At 38.5% G+C, this 25,378-nt stretch overlaps 1 protein-coding gene across 1 annotated transcript; it reads left to right on the top strand.

Annotated features, from left to right (window-relative positions):
* Window positions 1-230: 230 nt before the first annotated feature.
* Window positions 231-24,837, top strand: OPN4 (opsin 4). Its single transcript, XM_009482021.2, is given in 12 exon segments — window positions 231-257; window positions 8,059-8,201; window positions 10,070-10,203; window positions 11,364-11,567; window positions 13,412-13,583; window positions 14,483-14,647; window positions 17,884-17,991; window positions 19,143-19,323; window positions 22,446-22,598; window positions 23,135-23,203; window positions 23,662-23,700; window positions 24,550-24,837. Coding segments are annotated over 12 exon segments (1,683 nt in total).
* Window positions 24,838-25,378: the final 541 nt, after the last annotated feature.

Raw genomic sequence — 25,378 nt, 5'->3', positions numbered from 1 at the left:
ACATTATTCCAGAGAATCTGACAATCTTCTTTACACACACACGCAAAAAGGTAAATTGGCTGACTTGAATTCAGGGGAGAGCTTTTCTTTGTTTTTGCTTAGATTTTGTTCACCTGTAAAATCAGCCAATCCAAAGGGGGATCTCTTGTCCCTCTGAGGACCCCAACGGCACCAAAATTGTGGAGTCCTTCAATGCATGGAATGACTTGGAAGCCAATGCCTACGCACTGATGGACCTGCCTCTTAGAGCCCCAACAGTAAGTGTTTTCTGTCACTAAAAGCTGTAGCAAGTAGTTCTGCTGGCAAAGCCGGCATTTATAGAACTGTAAATGGCCATTTAAGGTGCATGTACACATTTAATGCTGTAATGCCATAATGAACAACATAATGAAAACTTTAAAATCTTCTTTTTATTCCTTTAACTATTTTTTTACTGCAGAAAGGACTGTAGAAGCAGTGTTTTTCAGCAGTTACATGGGGAGAAGACAGGGAGGAATGTCTAATGGCAAAGTACACCAAATATGTTCCAAACTATCAAAACAACATGTTCTTGTGCAATAAACAGCTGTTTACCAGTTCAAACACAACACTCTCTTGTGTTATTATTCAAGATTGAAATCCCCATCATTTCTGTAATGGTCTGTAAGTACAGTGGAATGCTTATATAAATGTTAAAGAGTTGTTATTTGCAGTTACCCAAGGGAGCTGTTCAGAAGGTTTTCCCAGGTAAGTTTTATCAACACTCTTTCTCAGTTGTTAAATACTGAACAGAAAGAAAAATTCCTTAGAAGTGTGAAGGTGAGAATCTGTTGTGATGATGCTTCAGGATGGAATTTATTTGGGTATACTAGAAGTATTCTCCATCCCACCCCACAAGCCCAAACCAAAGGAGTTCAGAAGTCCTCTTCCTGGTTGTGTATCTCAGTATACTATTAGGACTACAAAGTTTTGTTCACCTGCTGCTTATATGAAAGTCTGTTTAAAGAATAAAAAAATGACCCAAGCTAATTTTTAAAGTTGTTAAAATCTGAAATTCAACTTAAAATCTTGATGTTACACCAGGTATTTTGGCACGGCCCACTTAACACAGTGGACACTTAAAAATCGTGTGCAAGTTTCAAACGCTCCAAAAGTTTTTATGCATATAGGATACGGGATTGGGTGTTTCGGTTTGATCCTAATTTATTAAAAAGGACCAGTAAATATTTTATTATTTGCACAGTCAAAATGCAGTCTGTTTATTGTTTTTAATAAAACCTGGATGTGCGCAGCGTATTACAGGAAAATAAACAGAGACGTGTCCTGAGCCAGGGCACTTAGGAACTAAATTAGATGGGTAACATATGAAGGAGGAGAGCAGAACATAGCAGGGAGGGAGAAGAGGAACTGGAAAGGTCATGGCAAAATGGAAAAGGATGCTGGGGACAGAGTGATTTACATCGGAAAATTAAAAATGGATTTTTTCCTCATTCTGCTGAAAGAGGTAATTAGCTGTCCGTTTCCTTTCCCTAGGTCAAGTGACTGTATTTTCAAACTTTTGCATTTTAATTTGACACAAAGATTGGTTTAAGAGAGTTTCAGGACTGAAAGCAATATGTGCTGCTTGTGGTTGAGATTAAATCCGGAAGACAGGATACAAAATCTGCTATCCAAATTGCTCAACAGGACAAACCTCATCTATGGAAAGCCCTGCTGCCTACTAGAAAGAGGGCTTAGCAGTTGGCGTCACCCTGCTGAAACCATAATTGAGGTGGGATTACATTCCTCTTTGTGCCGCCTGTCATCACAGACCAAGTGCCTACAGAGGCAAGCTCAGAAATTAGAGCAAGGAACTGTGAAGAAAAGTAAGTGCTATCAGTTGTTTGAGGCCTCTTGCAGGTAAGCAGTACAAACACTGCACCTAGAAACCCTAGGAAATTACAGTATTTCTGTTCTGATAATTTTTCTAAACTATATGATTTGTTGTAATGTAAAAGGCCTAACACTACCATTGGTTGTGTAAGTCATACTGTGTAAATAAGCAGCTTCAGTACCTGTGTTTTTAGGAAAATTAAGAACAAAGAAACCTGATACATTGCCAAAGTCAATGTTGGACTGCTCAAATCCCCAAATGACTGTATAAGGCCTTCTTTCCCTATAAGCATAAACTACACCTTGCTTTATACTCTTGCCATTGGGAGAATGTGAGGAGTGGACTATATCAAATATGATTTATATTCAGTCCAAGGATTTACATGCATGGCCTTGCTCCTACCATCATCACTGTTAGCTTTAGTAGGACTTCAGTCATCAACGTCTCCAAGTGAACAGTAATTAGGTGATATGATTTTTTTCTTATTCTGAAAAATAACAATTTTTTTCCCCAATAATAGTTGAACTGTGTTCTTTGCATGTTCTTCTTTTTTCACTTATACGCAAATATTTTTCTCATGCTATGGGTGTGGGAAGGGGAGGGCTGGACTTTCAAAAATGGTCCGTCTTCTACTAGAAGTTATTCAGATGTGAGCTGATTTGGGGTTTTTTTAATCAATTATGAAGTGACTATTTAGAAAACCTTCTCTTCAGGAAAATGTGTATAGCAAACAGATTCTCAAGACAGAATAGATGCAGGCATCAAATTGTCATCGTTAGCCCCAGCCAGCAGCTAAGCACCACACAGCCGCTTGCTCACTCTCCCTACCCCAATGGGATGGGGGAGAGAATCGGAGGAGTAAGAGTGAGAAACACTCCTGGGTTGAGATAAGAACAGTTTAATAATTCAAATAAAGTGAAATAGTAATGATAATAATAACAATAATGATAATAACAATATACAAAGCAAGTGATGCACAATGCAATTGCTCACCACCCGCCCACTGATACCCAGACAGCTCCCGAGCAGCGATCGCTGCTCCCTGGCCACCCCCCCCCCCAGTTTCTATACTGAGCATGATGTCACATGGTATGGAATAGCCCTTTGGGCAGTTTGGATCAACTATTCTGGCTGTGCCCCCTCCCAGCTTCTTGTGCACCTGGCAGAGCATGGGAAGCTGAAAAGTCCTTGACTAGCATAAGCAGTACTTAGCAGCAACTATAAACATCAGTGTGTTATCAACATTCTTCTCCTACTAAATCCAAAACAGAGCACTATGCCTGCTACTAGGAAGAAAATTAACTCTATCCCAGCCAAAACCAGGACAAAATACACCCGGGGTTTATATCTGATCCAGACTTCCTTCTAACCTGGCCAAATCACCTAGGAATCATGTTTTTGTCCTGGACTGCAAGGGAATTTCTTTATCCTTTTAACTCTCTTCAGACCAGTGTCTTGCAGGGTCTTGACAAACTTCATAGTGAAATACAAGTTCTGCCCTACACTGATGTTCTTTGTGGCTGATTAATTTTTACCGCTTCTCTGCTTGCACCAAGCCTTAGCAGAAGGGACTGTGTGCTGCTCCCTTCCCAAAGAATCAGGCTGGCTCCTCAGATTGGCCCTCCAGGAAGAATTCTGCCTGCCTTGTAACCAGCTGTGGCAGCAGGCCATAAATATAGAGTAACAAGGCTCCATGTTGTCCGTGGACAAGGCCAGAACAGCAAGGATTTAGACATATTTATCTATCAAACATTTACTTTTCTCCAAACTCCCCAAAAGCATCTCAAGTTTGTAAGTCTCAGTCAAGTTTACTGAATGATAACTGAAAACATGGTCAGTTCTGGTTTAGCTGTTTTGTTGTAGGCAGTAGACAAGCATTCCTTTAGGGAGAACAATGAGCATTTTAAGAAGGCAGCCTGCATTAAACCTAGCTATTTCCCTCTATTCTAGTGTTTCCACAAGGACACACTCAAACCTGCTGGAAGGAAATACACTAACGTAGAGCAACTTCATGACTTCGTAACTTCTTGCCACTGACTCTGTTGAGGCTAATGATAAAGTAGGATTTAGAAAGGGATTACAACATATATGGAGGATAAAAATATCCTTTCAAAGCGATAATAACCCTGTTTCAGGGTACAAACCAACTGCTGTACTGAAAATGAAATTCCCACATCATTGTTCATTATGCATGTTTCACAGCTCTGTGAAACACCCAGTCATGGCTAAATGCAGGCTAGTGTTTTGTCAGGAATGCTGGTCTGGTCAGTGTGGCACTGCCCAAGTTCCTTACCACACCAAAATTATCCATCTGATTCTGCAAAACCATAGTGTAAATAAATAATAAATGCTAAATGACATACCTATCGGAGATTAAAACCACGCATTCTTTTACAGTCCTAGCAAAAGGCCAGTTTTCATATGCACCCAAACAATATTATAAAACCTGCTTTTATGGTTGACTAAAATGCCATCCTTGGCTACAAGATATGTTCTCCAACTAACCCTTGGTACTTACTGTGAAGAAATTTTGTTACGTTACAGTTACTATCTTGATGTCCTCCACAGCTTCCATGACCATTTTGTTTGCTTGCTTGAGAAATGTGCACTATTTATATTGACTGTCAGGAACTTGGTGCTTCCCAATGCATTGTTTCCTACAGAATTAATACCACTCTAAGCCACCCACAGCGCAGTAGGCCTGTGGGTATACTGGCACCCAGTGGTCCAGAGCCTCAGGTACAAGCATCTTTTATTTGCTGACCCAGGAAAGCTGTAGTCGTCCATTGTCCATCCACTGGAAAATGTCCAACATCTTAGCTTCCAGTTCAGTTTCTTTGTGCATTTGGTGATGTTTTGAACAATGTTACGTTAAATAAACTGTTGTCATATCACTTGGAAAAGAAATAATGAAGTGCTGGTTTTGCCTGTTCATTTTTCTTATCTTCATTATGAGGTGTTTATAGAAAGAAGGCTGAAGCAACAATGCTACAATTGCTAACAATGCAACTGAAATAATTGTTCAGAGTATTCTCAAAGGACAATTGCTACAGTGGGGATTGCAACAGTGGGATTTTTATTCTCCCCTGCTAACTAAGTACTCATACCATGGGGTGACAACAGAAGAGACTAAACAAGGCTAATTTGCTGGAGAAACTGAACAGAGAAAAGCTTTGGGAATTGTCTGATTCCTCGATTATCCTGCTGACCTGACTTCCTCAAGCACTATCTTTTTCTCCCTGTCCTTTCTTTTGACATACAATTCCCTTAGAAGATCTAGAGCTGAACTTGATACAGGCACGTGTTTTCATCTTCTAGTAAGAAAACTGTATCTATGTGACTTAGTGATGAATTTGAAGTGCTTAGGCCTGATCTAATGTCTTGTCAGTCAACTAGTACCTTTCTTTGACTTAAAGAAGCTTTGAATCAGATCTGTATTTCCAATAAAAACAGTGAAATTATTTTTTTTAATAATTGACTTTTTCCTCTTAGAGAACAGCCAGAGTTGGACCCTGTGGTAAAAATCCCAGGCCTACAGGAAGTCCACACTAAAATGTGAATTTATTCTTCTTTGCCACAGACCTTTTCTTTGCCCATGTATTTAATATTATTTATGTCCTATCGTTGCTCCAATAGAAATATTATTCCTTTATTTTTTTCAGACATGACATTTTTATTGACTCTGAACTTGTTTCATTCCCGAATAAGTAATTTTAAACTCTTGTTGTCCCTTAAATAACCTTTCCTCTCTTGTGATATCTCTGTGTATTTATATTTCTTTTACATTTTTCCTTATCCTTAATCCTCCACAAATTTAATTCAAATTAAAGCCATTTTAATCTGTTCTTTGTAGCCAAAACAAGCTCCTTTAGTTGCTTCACTTCTGTTACCTTGATCCAGTTCTGATTAAATGGATAGCTACAGGGAAAAACATCAGAAATCTCCATTCCATTAATAATCATCATTAACTCTCTGTAGAACAGCAGTTAAAAAATATTCCAGCCACAAGGCTAAGGAGGGAAAAAAAAAAAACCCAAACCAAAACCCACCCAATCTCATTTATTTAAAACAGTTTTATCTCAGACTCTCCCTCCCCACTTGCTATTACTTTTCTTACTTTACTGGCAGTGTGTTAAGCACAGCAATTTCTACCTAGGCAAGATGCCCATTGATGTTGATGATGTGACGGCAACTTACACTTTGCTGCAGGAACCTGAACGATAAATGTCCTGGTACTGTCATTCAGTTAGTGTATCAACCTTAACATTTTCCTCCAATTATAATAGCCAGAGCTACATTTTCTCTCTCTAAGATCAGAGTATTTGTCCAGCATTTCATTGCTGCTAACGTAGAAACCCAGGGAGCATGCTCTATGTGTTGAGGATTGCTATGGGCAGATCTTCAGCACACGAACAAAGACAATCTCTTCCAGACTTCCAGACACTCCTGGGGTTCACCTTTTGCTGCTGGCACATTGGTTTTAAATACAGACTGTCTCTAATGACTTCAGCCCAATCTCAGAGATGTATTCAGAAGTAATGTCTGCCTTTATTGTCTGAAGACGCCCATTTCCTTTGATAACTGGGGTGTTGTCAAAGGCATTTCGGAGCTGCACTTTAAAGGTCAATCCCAACTACTAACACAACTGTAGCATAAAAAGGAGAACTTCATATCTACCTCTGTGCACCTTCCTCTTTTCCTACCAGCAACCTTCCCTTTCCTGGGAAGGAATGATGGCATATGACAGCTGTACCACCACCTGCCAGTACTTGTGACTGGAAAGAACATATCCAGCCTCATAGCATTATTTAAGCTTGATGCAGGCACAGACCTTGGTACAGGCAATTCCTTTGTCCTGGGTCCCAGGCCACAGCCAGGTTGACAGTATTCACAGTAGGCAGGCTACAGACAATTCAAAATATTTCCTGGGCTTTTCTCAACCCTGGTGTGATTCTCGTAGCTCAGTAGCTGAGGAATGCCATGGCTGCAGGTTGCAGGCTTGAGCTATAAGCAGTGGTCATAGCATGCCATTCCAGAGTGAGTGCCACCCTTGATGACAAAAGCCTGGCTATGGAGACAGGATCTGTCCATGCAGATGAATGAAGATGGGGCTTGGTATTTTTCATGACTACATTAGCTGGCTGGAGCTGATGCCAAGACACGTTTAGGACAGTGGCAGTTGCACAGAGGTGAGTGTTTAAGTCTCCTTGCCTGACCTTGTATCAAAAGGCAGCAGAACAGTGATGGTTTGGACAGCTGTTCTCTCCTCTTCAGTGTCTATCAAGTCATCCTGCTTCCTGGGTGCAGCCTTATTGTTCGCTTCATTACTAATATGGGGTCACTTGGCCTAAAACGCGTTTGTGGCTCCTGATACTTTTTAAAATTATTATTTAAAATGCTGTAGTCTTCAGACTTGACTACTGAATTTTGCTATGAGTTATTAGTTGATTAAGACACAAATGCTTTCTTCAAGTGCTTTATCACACACTTCACAGAGAGCAAAATATCTGCATTCGGTACAGAGTGAAAACAGAACTGGTGTGGAAACCAGGTATAAGTTATAAAGTATTTGTGGTTTAGTTTTTCTGATCCTTAATTTAGTTTCCAAAAGACTCTTGTTCAGTGCTGCCAGGATTTTGGTAGGTAAGTCTTGAGGGCAGGTGGCAATTCAGTGTTATTCAGTGTGAGAAAAGAAATAGCTATACTACTAAAGGAATAAGTGCATGTTTATCCATAGAAGATCATTTCTACTTAGTTAGAGAAGTCTAGCCAGTGATGTCAGAGGACAACAGAAATCATACTTACTAGGTACAGAAATCTTCCTCAAATGAAAAACTACAGAAAATTTACTTGTTGTTAAGTACTGCATTACTTGATGTCAGATGCAATAAAAAGGGTCCCTTCCTGTCTCTCTTTTTCTCTTCTATATACTTATCTTTCTTTTGGGAGAGAATAGATTGCTTTTCTTCACCAAAATTCTAAATCAACAATAAACATATAAACCACCCTTTGACCTTTGCACTGCTGATGGCATATTTATCCCCTGAAGATGATCAACAGTAATGTAATTTGAAAGCAGTTAGCTTATTCTGACTTTTGCTTGCTGTTTTTTTGCATTCTTGACCATTTCCGCTTCTAGAGAAGCACATGCCAGCTTATTCAGTAAAGTCTGACAATATACCTATGACCTCTTGTTTACTCCACAGAAGATGACAGTGCAAGATGTTCCTGGTGCCTTTCCTACAGTGGATGTCCCAGACCATGCCCATTACACAATTGGAGTAGTCATTCTTTTAGTGGGGATCACAGGAACTCTGGGTAATTTCCTGGTCATCTATGCTTTCTGCAGGTATCTTTTTTTGGATTTTTTAAAAATACTCAAATTTATTAACTTTAACAGTACCTTGACTGTGCTCTGCAAATGCAGCATGGGCATACTATCAGACTACTATGCAGACATAGCAAAATGCACCAAGAGACATTCCTGTAGGAAAAACGTGGCAACTTGCCATTTCCCTCTGACTTCTTCCCATTAACCATAGCCATAGCAAAATTGCAAAGAATCACCCAGATACGCCAAGCAGTAGAAAAGCAGCCAAAGCAGAAACCTTTCAGTGAATTTTTTTCTACTGGCTGAACTGTGTCTGCACTGGACCGATGGGATGTTTTGCACCCGTGTTCCTCACCCCCTCTGTTCCTTACTGGCCATGTCTGTTGTTTTCACATTTTCTAACACTTGGCTTATTTGCTTTTAACTAAAGCCACATTCCAACTTTTATATTTGAAGGAAATTGGATCTCTGACAACAATGTGGTATTTTTACTATTCCTGTTGATTCATCCCATTTCTGTTTTGTCATACGGGGGCAGAGCATTGGCATGTTGTCCAGGCCAGTGAGCTTCTACTTCATGATTGGTCCTTAGGCACTACTGTAATAAATCAAAATAATAGCGATTATATGATAATTTGCCTGTGTTCACTTAAATCGCTGGAGTGTGGACGAAAGGAGTCTGGGTCTCGAGCCTATATTTATGTCGTGCGTTAAATGGTAGGTTTCAGTATGTGCATTCAGAGTAGATATCAACACTTAAGTGTGAATGACATGGCCTTAAGAATACAAAAGGTGCTGGCATGCAGACCAGATATGTGAGGATGAAGCACATGAGCCAGCTTAGCTGTCTGGCTGGTCCTATACAGGAAATCCAGTCACAGCAGTTGCAGTTCCACTGGAGGACACAGCTTGTCTTCATTTGAAGATGCCAGGAAGACAGAAAGGGATACTGATAGCAAAGTAACAAGTACATCAGAAGTTCAGAGAGCACATCAGATGCCTACCAAGCAGTCTCAAGTAATGGCAAACTGTAAGACAGCCAGCTGCCTGAAACAGAAATACGTTCAGTAACTTTGCAGACTACTGAACAAATACAAGCGGCCCATAAGCATCTACTAATAGTATCTCCCTGCTCCTACAAGGACAGATAGGGTACAGTAGTCCTAGTGGTTCATTCTGAATCAGTGCAAAGAACCCACCATTTATTCTGGTATTTTTCAATTGTGTCTAAGACTAAAAATTTGAGAAAAGAGTTAAAAAGTTATGCTGAGCCCCAAACTGAGGAGCTCTCAGTTGAGATTTTATGTGTACCCTTTAAAACACTGTACTATAATACTATGAATAACATACACAGGCAGGATACACTGAAGGCTGCCTATTGCTCTCTTTAAAGTCAGTGTCTGGGCCAGTGAAATGAGTGTCATAGAGAATAACTGAAGTAAAACCAAATGCTTGATGTGGTACATAGTGAGTTTGCTTAATCCCTGTATTTGGAAGTCACTGTTGACCTTATCAGCAGTGGAAAATGCGCTCCCCTCCCCCTGCTTAGCACGACCCAGATCCAGCAAATCCATGGAGTACATCAACTTTAATTTCCTGTTAACCATGGACATGCAGTGCACTGGGTCAGAATATTTAAAGAACAATATGATTTATCCCCATCACTGAGCTGGTTATCAAAACAACCCTCTCAAGTGCACAGGAGTATAGATGTGTAAAATTGAGCCTTGCTTATGTTCTCTCGTGAGGGAAATGAGAAGCATTCTGTTCTAGCTTGCTATGTAGCGTGCCTTGATATTTGTGAAGCTGCCAAGGCTCACAGAAAAGAGTAAAAAAATAATTAATGGTACAGCAGTGTTTAGCAACATTCCTTCTAATCTTTGTAGGAGTAGGAGCCTTCAGACTCCAGCCAACATATTCATCACCAATCTAGCTATTAGTGACTTCCTGATGTCCATTACGCAGTCTCCAGTTTTTTTCACCAACAGCCTCCACAAACGCTGGATTTTTGGTGAGAAAGGTTTGTATATATATTCTTTCTAAGAAATCACTAAGTATGTTCTTACCATAGTGGCAGTTAATCTACTATTTCCTTATCCTGAGGTATACTTGCAATGATAAGAACATTTCTCAACATTGTTTCAATGTTGAAAAATGTTTCTTTGAACATTTTTGTCTGTGTGCAATAAATATATTCCCGCCATGGAGAAGAAAATTACATATATGAGAGACAAAAGCAACATTGGCAACATAAGGCACAGGACTAGTCTTCTTGCCAGCATTCTTCTCCAAACATCTCGTAACTTAGTTACTGGCAGAGTCCTATGACAAAGAAGCACCACCCCTCAACACACCAGCTTAATAGCTCTTCTAAATAACCTGCTCTGGGACTTGCACCTGGCCAAGTGAGGCAAGAAAGCCTGGCAAAAGTGAGTTTTCACAAGAGAAATAGTAACTGAACATTTCCTGTGCAGTAAGAAAATGTGGAATAAAGGTGTTTTCATTCTTCATCTACATCTGTAGTAAGAGGAAGAGTAGTCTTTGCCTCTTGAACAGATATTGACAGAGGGGAAGGTCAGAGAAGTAATGTTGCTATTTTGATCTCTGATGACCAAAAGCACATTTTTTAGTTCCATGAAGTGTTCAACTGCATACATGTTAAAATAAAAAACCAAAACAAACCCCTGCTTCTAATCATTAGGTTGTTTGAATAATTAAAATCACTCATTAATAAATTCATATTCTGCATATTTACTCCAGTTATACTGACCTTGAGATATAAATGGTTCCATGATATCAAAGTAGCTATAACTCACGGTTAAGCAAACAGCTGTTTCTACATGAGCTGCAGTAAAACTGGAGTTAAACAAGATATTAATGGACTGCTGAAATGATCCCACTAGAAACATCAGAAATCAATGAGTGAAAATATGTTAAGTATCACTGTCTCCAGCAATTCAAGCAAACAAAATCTTTGAAGTTTATCTCCATGGATAACGTAATTAGCAAGACAGACAGCAGCTCTGAAATAGCATTACAACTGCAGGAAAACGGAAGTTCCATTGCTTTACAAATTCCAGAAGACATTAGTTCACAAGAAATACAGGCTTGAACTCCCCCAGAAATTAATTAGCATGGGCAGATTAATTTCACTGCTACTTCTGTCATCTTCATTGAAAGGCTGTGAGCTGTATGCCTTCTGCGGAGCTCTTTTTGGCATTACATCTATGACCACTTTGATGGTGATTGCCTTGGACAGATATTTTGTCATCACAAAACCTCTGGCTTCTGTTGGAGTGATGTCTAAGAAGAAGGCCCTAATAATCCTGGTAGGAGTCTGGCTGTACTCTCTGGCTTGGAGCCTCCCACCCTTCTTTGGATGGAGTAAGTGAAATGTTTTTTTCCCCTCATAGCATTGGATTAAAGACTGATTACAGGTATAGAAGAGGGTTGAATTAATGGCTTGCATATCAGGCTTGAATAAATTGATTTGAAGAAAACCGATAAAATACATATTGAAACTGAAGATCTCTGATCAAAAGAAAAAAAATCCAGTGTGTATTATAGCATATTATATGACAATGGCACTTTTCCTTAAGCTCATTACATACTGAATAAAGAACAGTAGATAAAATCAAGGCCAAAATTTATCAAGGATGTACATGCCTATTGTCCCATAACTACTTCCACTGAACGAAATTCAACAATATAGAAGTGAAATGAATGTATTTGTGGTTTTTCTGATTACTTTTTCCTCCCCAAAGGTGCTGTGTAAGATAGTAGTGTCAATCTAAATTTCTTTATTCACATAAAAGAGGAATACAGTCTGAGTATTTTGTGCAACTACATCTTCAGTAGGTCTTGACTGTGTTCTAGACAGGCAAATTGGACTAGGTGTTGGTCACATTCTCCATTCAGCTATTGGTATCTTCACTAAGGCTTCCAATAAGGATGGCATTTAGTAATAACTAACTAATTTACTTTTGTAAATGTGAATTTTACCCCTGCAAACTGGAACACACATACAACATCTTGATCCTTGCAACTTGTAATAAAGAGAGCTTCTGTTATTCTTCCTCACTCAAATCCACCTCACTACCATTGATTTGTTTCCTAAGAGTCACCAGTTTCAGTCTGTAAGTTAGAATGAACTCATTCAAAACCCCAGCCCATTATTGTGCTCCCTAATTCCAGAAGAGAATGTGTCAGCTCAGCTGAAGTGAGAACATAACGATGTTTGACTTTCCCAAAGGATGCTGCAACCAACTCAGTTACTGAGTGGAATTTCAGCAGATTTTTGTTATTGTCTTGTTACTGTCATTCTGGTCCCCCATAAACATGAAGCATGTTTAAGCAGGCAAACTGCAGTACTGGGAGAAGCAGCCTTTAGTTGAATGAGGAGCTGTTAGAACAACAAAATGACAATATAGTCTTAAATTCTAGATTCTTAATTGGAGAAGGTAGAATAATTGCTTGAAGGGTGTTGTTATCTTGTAATTAGATTCTAATAGTACCCACAGTACTAACTCTCATACGGTAATTAGATGCATCTGAGCACATCTGGTGCAATATTTTTAAGAGTTCAACAGAAAATATCACTGTAAACAGTGAAAATTAAAATACAAAGGTAAAAAGACATTGCTGTTGACAATTTCTTTACTTAACAGTTTGACACAGTTCCTTGAAGGAGATAATATTTTTTTTCAGGCAGAATATTATGTATGTATGATTTTTTTTTACTTGTACTCCACAACAAAATTAATTTGATCTGCACAATAAATCTCTCTCTTTTGCACAATAAAGCTTTTTTAAGCACAAGCTTAAAAAAGTGGTAGCTTTAGCAATCAGTTGCATTTCATTCCTTGGGAAGACAGCAATTTGAGAGGAAATTGAGATATTTAAAAACAATACGAGTCTGATCCAAGACCCACTGAAGTGTTCGGAGAGATGCCCTTTGACTATGTTGAGCTGTAAGCCAACATTCAAGAACTGAAACAAAATTATTCATTTTTCCCATGTGAAGCTTTAGACTGCTATACATAAATACAATAGGGCAACAGAGTAAAAGAAAATGAAAAGAGGTCCTTTAAATGAAGAATCATGTATGCTTTTAACCTCTTTTTCCCTCTAAGAGAATAGGACTAAATCCCATGTTATCTTTCTCTAACTTCTGCACTCAGAATAAGAATCACTTTATGGCTTATGCCTTCTTCTGTCTGTCTTCCTAGGTGCGTATGTTCCCGAGGGTCTGCTGACGTCCTGTTCCTGGGACTACATGACTTTCACACCATCAGTCCGTGCCTACACAATGCTGCTTTTCTGCTTCGTCTTTTTCATTCCTTTGATTGCTATCATATACAGCTATGTCTTTATATTTGAGGCTATCAAGAAGGCCAACAAGTAAGTAGCCAACAGTCTTTAAGTATTTACCCTTCTGTTTAAGTGACTGCTTAGTTTTTTTTAAAACAAAGACTAACAGAAGAAAATTGGGGCGTTTTTCACTTTTAATTTGTATGCATGACTGAGATGGGAAGCCAAACAAGAATTCTGTCAATAATCAACATGGTAAGAAGTATGATCCTTAGAAGGGCCATTCCTGAATTTAAGCCAGAGCTGTTCAGTATATTGTCTAATGATGCAGAAGAAGGTATAAGTAGCAGCAAGAGAGATCTGAAGGATGAGAAAGGACTATAGAAATTAATCAACCAAAAGAAATACTAAAGGGACATCAGAGACACCTAACAACAGTGTATCAACAACTGTTTCACAGAAAAATAGATGGAATTGAACTACAAATTCCATGTTTGACAAAAGGTGAAAAAGAGGTAAAACATTTAATTACAGGTCTCTGAAACAAAAACTATTGTTGTAAAAATGGAGACCAATGTCTGCCACTACATTTGTTATCTGTAGATATCTGTCCTGTAGACATCAGCGTATGTAGTCACATAGCTCAGAACTAGAGTAAGAGTAAGGTACCAAAACCAGACCTAGGCAAGCAAAGACTTCTCTAACTATGTTTAATATAGCGTTGTTCAGTTGGCTTGAACCTGATTTCTGTGGAAATTATTCTGGTACAAGACTATTTTCTTCACTGAAACACACGTGAATTTTGCTGTTGATTAGTACAACAAAAATGCATTAAATTGTGAAGGACCGGTCACATATGTACATTAACACATTAAAAGTGCATGACTTTTAGCATAAACTAGCATAAGAGTAATTGTTGCCCCGTTTTATGAAGCTATTCGCTCAATTCCCTACCTCCTTTTTTTGTGTTGTATGTTTATTTCCCCTAGGTCTATTCAGACATTTGGATGCAAACGTGGAAATAAAGAGTTCCAGAAACAGTATCAGAGGATGAAAAATGAGTGGAAGATGGCCAAAATTGCACTGATTGTCATCTTGCTTTATGTCATTTCCTGGTCACCATACTCTGTTGTTGCTCTGGTAGCTTTTGCTGGGTAATTATGAATGTATCAGCAAAGGAATATTCAGTGAAAGCAAAAGGTGTGAAATTGTAAAAGACAGATGAAAGTCAAAGCTACCTGTCAAGTTTAATGCCTGAAGTACATCCAAAACATTCACATATTTAGGAGTGATATTTAGCAAATGAGGCACATGCTGACTGTGATTTTTTCTTTGTTTGACTTTAAAAAAAGAAAAAAAGTAAAAAAACAAACAAAAAAAAAAACCAAACCCCACCAGGAAGGTTATTACTGGCAACATAACATTACTGTGCTGATGATTTCTGAATGCAGATTCTTTATGCTAAGATGTTCGACCTATCTGAACTTTATTTAGCACCAAAGTGCTAAATAGGGACCCAAAAAGATCCACCCAGGGGTTGATTCTCTTTTCTTTCTCCACTTCTACTTACAAAAGTAATTTTCTTGTATTACATCAAACTGCTGAAATTCCTTACATGTACAAGCAAGTTCAAAATTGCACTGGGGAGCTTTTTGATGCTGGATATAAAAGATGATAATATAAATCATCTAAGCATGTTCATCTATTTAATTGTCAGCATTTTATACAGGAATTCAACAAAAGCATGACACTATTAATACAGTATCTGTACATAGCTTGACACCAGACTATAGCTGATAAAATCCAGGTACAAGTAATGGATTGGGAGTCCGGATGCCTTGGTTCCATGCGGATATTTCTGCATGTTAACATGTGAATTTTCCTGTGCTTCAGTTTAGCCTTTGTTAAAGGGGTGTGACTGTCTGCCTTAGAAAGTCTTGTCAACTGCAAATCCTCAGGTGGAAGACTCCTATAACAGTACAAAAGACTTCTATTTGTATTTTTCAAGTCAGAAATAAAAAGTAGGTTTTCCTAAAACTGACACACAGGATAAATTTACTTACGATGGAGCATTTTGGGAGGCAGGGTGATTTTTGTTACATACCTAAGGAAGACGGCACTGCATGACCTCTTCTCAAACACAGCTTAGGAAAGCAGCTTCCTAAACATAGCATTTCTAAAATCTTACGCTAAAGAAGAAAAAATTCTAAGAGAAGAGGATTCTCTCCCTTTGTATCCAGAAGGGCAATTCCACGCAGCAGCAAACGTTTTCTCCATGAAGGTAAACAGGTTCCTCACTCAGAAATGCAAATCCTTAGGATGTGTCGCAGCATCCCGTCTTCTATCCCAGGGGGACTTAGGTACTGGGCACCCACCACTGGTGATATGTGACCAGCTAGAGACAGAGGAAGAGCAAGAAGACAAAGAAACACAGCACAGCTACCTTGCAGCACTACTTGCTCTAAGATACCTCAAAAAAAATGAGGAGATGCTTTAAGCTAAGCGTTTTAGCTATGTAGAACTGTCAGGCTGTCCCACACGATTCAGCATCTAGTTTAGGATGATCAAGTGCCTGCTGAACTTGACTTCTAGCCCATGTCTCACACTGACAAAAATCTGAACAAATGGACAATTTTATAACTCTACAGTATGTGACCAATAAGCATTTGCAAATTTTGCTCATGAAGACATCTGATGAGCTTTTTTTCCATTTCTGAGCTATGCCTTTTAGGCAACCCTTCTGGGATTTTTTTGAGATTAATAGACCAAGCCTGGAGGCCTTCTGTGCACTTTTATTACAATGAACTCAGATAAAATCACTGCATGCTACATATGGGAGGCAGACATGGAGCCTGTGGCTACAGTCTTGGACTAAAGACAACTCATCTGACAGAGCAACAATGTACAGAAAATGCATCAAGAACCTTAATTCCTTTAGAAAATATTTTGGATGGGGAATACTGAGCTAGCACAGTTATGCTCATGAATATTGTTGGTCTACAGGTTGTATTTTCTGGGAGTGGTTAGCTTAAACAAAAGCCTTTGTCACCGTTTGTTTCTGTTAGCTGAACTCTCCATCAGTCTTACCAAAGCACTACCTCCTTCTTCTCAGCATCAAAAACTCCATTCCAGCGAGGTCATACTGTTGTGTGTTCCCCAGACTCTGTGAAGAATTACACCTCTAACCAATGCTTTAGAAGTATGATTAGGAGAAACCATGTTAAAAATTGTACATGGAGAACATGCTTACCAGAGAAAAGCCTTAAATTAGAGGTGAAATTGCATCTCAACATTCAGACGGCTGACAAAATAATTCCTGTTATTACCATTGGCAAAACAGTTCCACCTCATCACAGAGCATAAATATTCCCATAGTACGATGAAAAATTTCTTCACCAGGAAGATGAGCTGCCACCTACTTACACAATCCTCTTCATTGTTTGTTTGCAGCACTCATGTGAGAGACCTTCTTCTGAGAGAGGATTGAGAGGAAAACCTGTTTTCTCCCATAACATTACAGGAATACAAGGTTAATTGAAAGATGGAGCTTAGGAAAAAGAGCAGTGACAAAGAAAGGATGTTATCCTTGGGAGGAAAGACTGACTTACTGGGCCGTTGCACTTAGAAGTCTTTCTACCAACGCAGGAAGAGGTCTTCATAGCCTCTAAGCAGGTTTATGGAGAGTTTGCCTGGTAGAAACCACCTATAAAATGTTATTGTTATTTTGGTCTGAGCTGTTCTATTGACTTTCTTCTGACCAAGACCTTATGGGCTACTTCAAGCTGTCTTCAAAAATTAACTTGCTGATAGCAGCATGGCAGATAGATATCAATCATAATTCTTTCAGCCTTTAGAGTCATATCACCTGCATATATGCATGGTCACAGTAACACATCAGCATAACATATGCCACCTGAAAATACTTTCCCTTCACTTTTTAGTTCAGATCAGGCAAAAAATAAAAGTTTGAATAGGAAAATAGATTTATTAGTTATCTTTCCCTGTAATGCCTTATTCTGCACACCTATTTAGTGACATGCTACTCAGCAAGTATATCTGCTGAATTTGGAACAGATAGATACTCTGATGAATGCACATTCACTGACTTTGTCCCTAGGGTAAACAACATGGGAATTACCACCATCCTGAGTCATAGTAGTGAAGGGCTGCAAGAGAAGTCCCAAGAAAATCATGTTTCTCAAAAATGCAATTAGGCTGGTGTTGATCTTTACAGGCAAAGGATGTAAAATTTGTTCTCTCACCATTTGGGTACAGAATTCTCCCTTTTACCCTCTCTGGAGCACTACTAAAGCATTGTCTTGTTAACGTATAACTGCATAGACTACATAGAACTCAATACTAAACATATAATGCATTTGCATTACTCTAGGTATTCCCACGTCCTAACGCCCTTCATGAACTCCATACCAGCTGTGATTGCCAAAGCTTCTGTCATCCATAACCCCATCATTTATGCCATCACTCACCCCAAATATAGGTAAGTTCACTCTTATAAGCTATGTTTAATATAGTAAAGAAAATCAGACAGTAGCTTTGTCATTTTTAGGACTAGTACCCGAAATGTGCTTCACCTGTTCATTTTACCTCTGCAAGATAGCCTTGCCCTCCCCGAGCAAACTTCTCAATGCCATATAAATGTCAGTGGAATTTGTACCTGGAACAAATTACTGTGCAGACAGGAGTTAGAGATGTTTATGGATACTGATCTGTACCTACAGATTACATGATAAAAAACAGACACCTTCCCACCTCACAGGAAAGCACCATAAATTTTTTAACTATCTTCATGAGAGATGCAGACATTTGTCAGCATTGCAAACAGCAGTTTGTTAAATTAACCAGGACAATGAGAGATGTAATTCAGTAAGTCAATCCATCTCTTCCCTATTTTGTGCGTCCTCCCCACCTCTCTTCAAGCTTTCACATTTCAGTTGCTCTTTCGTCTGAGTTGTAACATCTAGGGTCATTACCATATCAAGTTCAGATGCAGGCTGTCAGATCTGACGGAGGGCAGCAAAGCCATATATATGCTGTTGTTTCACCCTTTACAAAGACTACTGGGGAACGGGACAGAGAAGAGGTGGGCATGAACATCTAAGAGGGGAAGGCTGGGAGGAGGAGGAAAGCTAGGCAAAAGGGTTTCTTTACGCTGCATATGAGGAAAGAAATACTGTAATATAACTGCACATTTTGTACAACTCTACAGATAGCCGGCAAACAGATGTGCAAGAGGAAGCTAGAATAGCTGCTTAGGGGAAGATTAAAATACTTCATTATGTGGTACTTCTGTGAGGTTCAGTTTAAAGGGACAGAATTTTATTTTTGCCCTCATTAAGCTGAAAGCAGATAAAACATTATTTTAATAGCTCCCTTCCATTCGAAGAGTTATACTTTAATGCCCTTACCCCTGACAAGTAATAAATTTGAGTTCTGCAGAACACTGTGAATAAATGATCTTGCAAGGTGATTGTATGTGAGATATTGGATATCTGGAAAACTCTTTTTGTACCCAGTAATTTTCCAGTCCATGCAGCATTAGTTCATCTCTCTGAATAATGCATTGTTTATAATGACTGAATTTTTGTGCTAACGGAAAAAATCTGACTGGTTCTACCTCTCATCCATTAGAACAGCCATTGCAACATATGTTCCTTGCCTTGGATCCCTGCTGAGAGTTTTTCCTAAAGACTCACAGTCTTTCAGCAGTTATCCCTCCTCCAGACGAGCGACCGTAACCAGCCAGTCTTCTGAGCTAAGTGGGCCGCAGAAAGGAAAAAGGCGACTGTCTTCTCTCTCTGACAGTGAATCAGTAAGGGAGACATTTCCCATACATCCATTTTTAACTGCAAAGTAATTAATTTTCATATAGAGTGCTTCAAAGTGGTGATTCTTTAGATTAAATGCATTATGCTGCTCATTATAAGCGCTCCAAAGAAAGCAGAGGGATAAAGTGAAATAAAAGACAGAAGGCTGAAGTGTAAAAGCAGAACGTAGATCTTTATATTCTTGATGGTTTGTGACACTGAAGGAAGAGTGGAAAGAAGGAACAACAGGAATTTTAGAAAGTAAGGGAAGCTTAGAGCCAGAGCACCCTTGAAAGTCTGATCATACTTTCAGGATGTACTTGCCTGACCACAGATTTGGAGTCTGGACACACACAAAAAAGAAACTGCTGTTCACTAAATAGTTCTCTAGTGAAAGGAAGGTTGTAAAGAAACATAATGCTTTCTGAAAGTGAAGTGGGCTGAACTTGGAAACATATTAATCACCAGATTTAGACAAATCAGTAAATCCATTATAGAATCATTCTCACAGAAGAGCTCAACAGCTTGCTTCTGCCAGTCTCCGTGAAACCAAATGTTTTTGCACAGCAGCTGGAAACAGGACAAATATTTGGCATCTTAGGCTCCCTCTTGCAACCCAAAGTTATACTACTAACTAACTAACTAAGCACATTAGTTAGTTCACTGCAATTGTTTTAAATGAAATTTCCAAATATATGAAAAGCCATAAATTTCTTGGTGATTCTTTTTCATAGTCAAGGTAATAATTGTATGTAATCCAGCCAAGCACTGAATTCTGACAGTTGTTTTTAACAGTGACCTTTCAATTTCTTTGTACTCTATATTCTTTGGACTTCTCAGTCCAATCAAAATTAAATTAAATTAAATATTTAATTTATAGCCACCATTCAGGTGGAAGGTTTTAAAACTGGCTAATAAAACAGGAACATTTTTATATTGATTCTTTTAGATTGTGAATCCTGATTCTTAAAAAAACAACAGACTCCTTCAGTAACACTGTGTGTTACTGTACTACTATCAATGCCGGGGAAGGGAAACCATACAAACCATTCAACAATTCTTTTTGCTTAGGAAAACAACTCTTAATAATCAAGGTAAAGCAGTGGAATGGAGAACAAAAATTACCTAAAGTAAAAAATTCCAAGCAATTGGCATGCTTCAGTCTGGAATTTTCTATAAGCCTTGAGTAAGTCTGGATCTTGCTCAGAACAATGATCAAGTCAAGATTATATGTTTCCCTTAACTATTTGATTTGACCACAGAATACTCTGATTTGTTAGTAAGTAATATCAGCTTAGCTGAAGAACAGTGCAGAAAGAAGGGCTCAAGTTTAAAAAAAACAAAATTGCTTCGATGCTCACTGATAATTTATTTTGGGGTTTTTTGCACCATATGTGGCTCAATTAAGCTATAATATTTCTAGACATACACTCACAATGCAGAAAGGCAGTACATATGCTGTCATGTATTTTATGTGAAGGCTGGTCATCAAATGGTAAGTTGATAAATTATCTACGTAATTTTTTTGTACTCCTGTGGATGCAAAGATATTCTGCACCTTGGAAAATCCTAAAGAGACAGTTTCCAGTCAGTTCTTTGCAATGAAAAGGAGCCAAGCTCCAGAACAGATGCCCAGAAAATAAAGTTGCTTCCATTTTAAAATTCAATCAAATGGGACTGTAAGTGCTAATACATTCTATGCATGGAATGGGAAGCACAGTACACATTTTTTAAAATGCTGGGATCCAGAAAATAGCCTACTCCAACCTCTTGTGCTTCAGCAGGAAAACATATGTTTAGATTGTCCTCTGGATATTTTGTTAAGCTCTCCTAAAAAAATCTTCCTTGGAGACACTTCAGTCTGGAGACACTTCAGCCTGTAGGCTCATCTTCATCGTTGCTTCCCCAATAGTTAGAAGTATGCTTCTGAAAATACAATCTTGATTGTCACTGTTCCAAATTAAATTAATTTTTCCTTCCCCTTTTTCTGTGTTCCCCTTATCCTTCCCCACAGTTACACAAAAAAAAAAGATCCTGATCCTCCTTACAGCAATCAGTCTGTTATGTATTAAAATTCTGGTATAGCATCATTAATTGGGATTCTCTCTTAATCATAACAGACTCATCAAGCCAATTTCTCCAGTTCCATCAAAGTTTATGTTTTTCTACAGCTCTTATTTTTATTTTCTTCCCTGGGGAAAGTTTATCAAAGTATCAATAATGGAACGTATCAAATATTGAAAGTATCGATAATTGCTTTGAGTATTTTCAAGGAATTATATACTCTCGTCTGATGGAAGCTACATCCAAAGCACATAGATTGCTTATGAAAAACCCTTGCTGCATGAAAAAATTTAAGAAAGTATATTGCACTGTTGTGTTCCCCCATTTTAAGGCAAGGTACACTGCCAAACAGAAAATAGGCTGGTTTGCCATGAGCTGCTCATCACAACCCCATTAGCTGTTTCATTCTTTTATTATGATCTATGGAATTCTGTGATTCTTCCTCCTTGTAGTGAAAAGGCTGACAGAGTGAGGAAAAGGAACAGAATTTTTTACTTCTAGGAAATTCTGGTGTGTTGGGCTTTTTTGCCTTTTTATTTTTTTGTTTTCCCATTAATGGGAACAAAGTTTATAACATCAGGGCTCCTTCATGGAACAAAGTTTCTAAAGCAGTGATTCTGCAGTCCCCAGACTTTTCCATCTATTTTTTTCTGCTTCCACCCAAGCAACTTTGGAAACTTTGGTCCTAATTCCTCCAAACACCTGTGCTTTCTGATTGGGTACTACTGTGGAAACACTGTCTCCTCAGAGCTATGAGGTGCATCAGAGAAGTTTCAGCAATAGACTACAACGAAACACTATTTTGTTTGAAACTTTGCAGTGCATTCTGTGGAGGAAAAAAAAAAAAGCCAAATTTTAGACTCAACAGACTTGATGGTTTTGTTTGTACCTCTTATAAGCAAAGATTTTATGAAGTCGTACATGGCATAACTTTTGTGAAATGTCTTTTATACAATGTTTGTCTCTCCTACAACTTCTGTCTAGGTAAAACTGATTCTCATGGGGCAAATTGGACGGAAGTCCAAGAAACCTAGTGTGATTGTTTTTGCTGTATTCATTTTAGGGCTGTACTGACACAGAAACTGGTACCCCCAATATGTTCTCCAGACTTGCTAGCAGACAGATTTCAAATGAAACTGGTAAAGACACAACTCAAACTAGTGACATAAGAACCAAACCTAAACTGAAGCACCATGATTCTGGGATTTGTGAGAAGGTAATAGACTGCATAATATCTAAATTCTCTGACAATTCTGTAGGTTAACAAATCTGCACATTTTATTGTAATTAATCATGAAGGTTCCTGCCAAGAAGATGGGGATAACCTATGAGTTAACACAATGAGTAATGACTTAGAGGCTGTAAAATGTCATCAGCTTTTTATTTCCATCCTGGTTCATTATTCAACTCTCTCTGTTGCATTTCTGACAAGCAATGGTGCTGTTTTAGTGAACTCAGCATCTGAATGGTATGTTTTGTGTTTGGTTTTAAGTGCGTATTCAGTAATATTTGTATTTCACCATCCAAATTACTTGGTCAATCTTTCTGTTGTCTTGCCATTTGCTACCAAATGTCAAATGAACACATATGGTGAGAGGTAAAAAACAAGGCTGTCTTTAGCATATCACTACTTTTCAGTCCTCTGCTGTCCCTTATTTTTCCTTTTTCCTATACTTTGCATTTCACATATATAAAATATTGTGACATATCTATATGTCATTTATATCTTTCTTATCTGTGTTCATTTTTCAGACAGCTGTAGATGCTGATGACATATCCATGGTGGAACTGAATGTCACAGCGTATACTGCTACACCTACTGTAAGAATTATTATTTTAATATTTGGCACGGGTCTAACTAACTGAGGGAACAAAAACTAACAACAACCCCAGTCTCTGAGCACAACTTAAGCTATTTTTTGAGACGCAAAAATCACATGATACTCCCAGCAGAATATAGAAAACATGACCACAAGGGGTAGATCATTGCTGAAACTAAGCAGAAGGAGAACACATGTACTACAGGGTTCCTCTTAAGTCCAACTTCTTCGAGGAACTTGAGTATTTTCTTGAATTCAGTAGGTCCCCTGATGGGGTCTGTGATTTCCTTGGTGGAGCATGGAAGCATTAATTTTGTGCCATCTTTATATGAATAATATACACAGTAAGCTGAGATAGCCATTCTGATGGCTGTACATCTGAGACAGCCATAGTCTTGTGGCAAGTACTGCTGTACAAAGTGACATTGTTAACTATTTAATGTTCTCTGTTTTGGGTAGCACCAAACATCTAAAAAATGCAACCTGGAGGAAATCAAGGTAAGTTTTTGAAACATGCCATATCACCTATTCAGTAAGATGTTGTGCTAGTGCCTATTTCTTCTTCCACGTAACAAAGCTACGGCATACTGATAAATTTTTTTTGACATCTGCCACAAGTGAGTCAACTTGCCTTAATTCTTGACAGACAGAGAAATAAGAGAAAAGAGCTGACAGTTGAAAACAAGCCAGTTTTATCTTTGCAGTATTTAACCCCAATGTAATATAAATATCTTAAATTGTCTCTTTATTGTTAGAAGTGATCTTTATGAACTACTGCTAGCCTCATCCTAACACTCTCATTTTTCAGTCCTGTGCAAGTGACAGCTAACATTGCTATTGTCAAAAAAAGATAATTAATCTTTCCCTCAATTCCTGTTTTCACTTCATGCTCTAGCTTGCTTCCCCCTTCAAACTATCCATGCTGTTATCACTACATTTTACATCACCTCTTGCCCCAGTGAACCTAAACAGTCCCTCTCTATGGAGGGACTCCTTACTTCATTGAATTCATAGACTGTCTGAGCATATTCACAGCACTTTTGGTCATAGTCAAATGTGCTGTCATTAGCCTGGTCTTTCATCAAAGTAGACAAGCTCTTAAGTAGCAAATGCAAAGTCTGTGCTTTAGTACATTAACTTGTTTAACAGGTTTTTTCCTCTTAAGTTATTCATGAAACATTCAAAAAGTGTTCAGATCTACTTTTTCCTCCATCCTTTAAGTTTGGGTTTGAGTTAGTCGTGGGGATCAACTTATCTAAATATATGCTTTCTTCATAGATGATGCAGCCTGATCTCCTTTGTAGATGTTTGTGTTTTCCATTTCCTTTAAATCCTTGCATCCTTTAGAGAGCTGAGAGCCTGAATGGTATTGGACAAAGAAAAGGAGAGTCTCACCACCACAGACCACCTGCAGCCCAGACACCCAGCATTACAATAACATACAGCAATGTCCAAGGAGTAGAGCTGCCTTCTGGACACAACTCTGGTTTCCTGTACCCTAAGCTCAACAGCCACAAGCAGAACAAGAAGTGAAACAGCTATGTGAGTGGTGCAAGCCAGAATGTCACCTTACCCAATACCTCTGGAACGACTATGGACCAGCTGAATCCAGAATACCTTCCTACATTGTTCTGAAATGCTCCTACAAAGACACAACACAAGACAAGCAAGGATAAAAGCAAGGGGAGTAAACTTTTCAGTATCTTGATCTTGATCTGAGTCGCATTGTAATTTTATTATCTCTTCTTTATGCAGCTCATGAAACAATTTCTTCCACTTGGATTTTACTCTGCTCAGGTATATTCCACCACTGTGGAATCTTACCTACAAACCTCCTAGGATTAACTTGAGAGGAAAGGGAAGTATGAGATTCAAAACCGGCCTTTGTTCAGTTAGTGTAGTTTAACTTCAAAGCTATTACTGAGCTAAAGCTGAGAGACTTGGGGGAAAATGTACATTACTTCCTGAAGATGGTTTCTTCATTATTGTGAAGTTCCTCAACCAAATTAAAATTTAATCACACAGTCTTCCCTGCTCTTATTAATGACATTTTCCCTCATTTTCTTCTACAATGCAATTGAAAGGAAATGCACGTGAGCAGTAATTTGAAGTCTCAGATCTTTATTTTAATTTCTGACATTCTGGGCAAAGAGAAAGGAATCACACTGAGGATAAA

Source organism: Pelecanus crispus, chromosome 10 (genome assembly GCF_030463565.1).
Source record: "Pelecanus crispus isolate bPelCri1 chromosome 10, bPelCri1.pri, whole genome shotgun sequence".
Lineage (NCBI taxonomy): Eukaryota > Metazoa > Chordata > Aves > Pelecaniformes > Pelecanidae > Pelecanus > Pelecanus crispus.
This window is presented reverse-complemented; position numbering and strand designations above follow the sequence as displayed.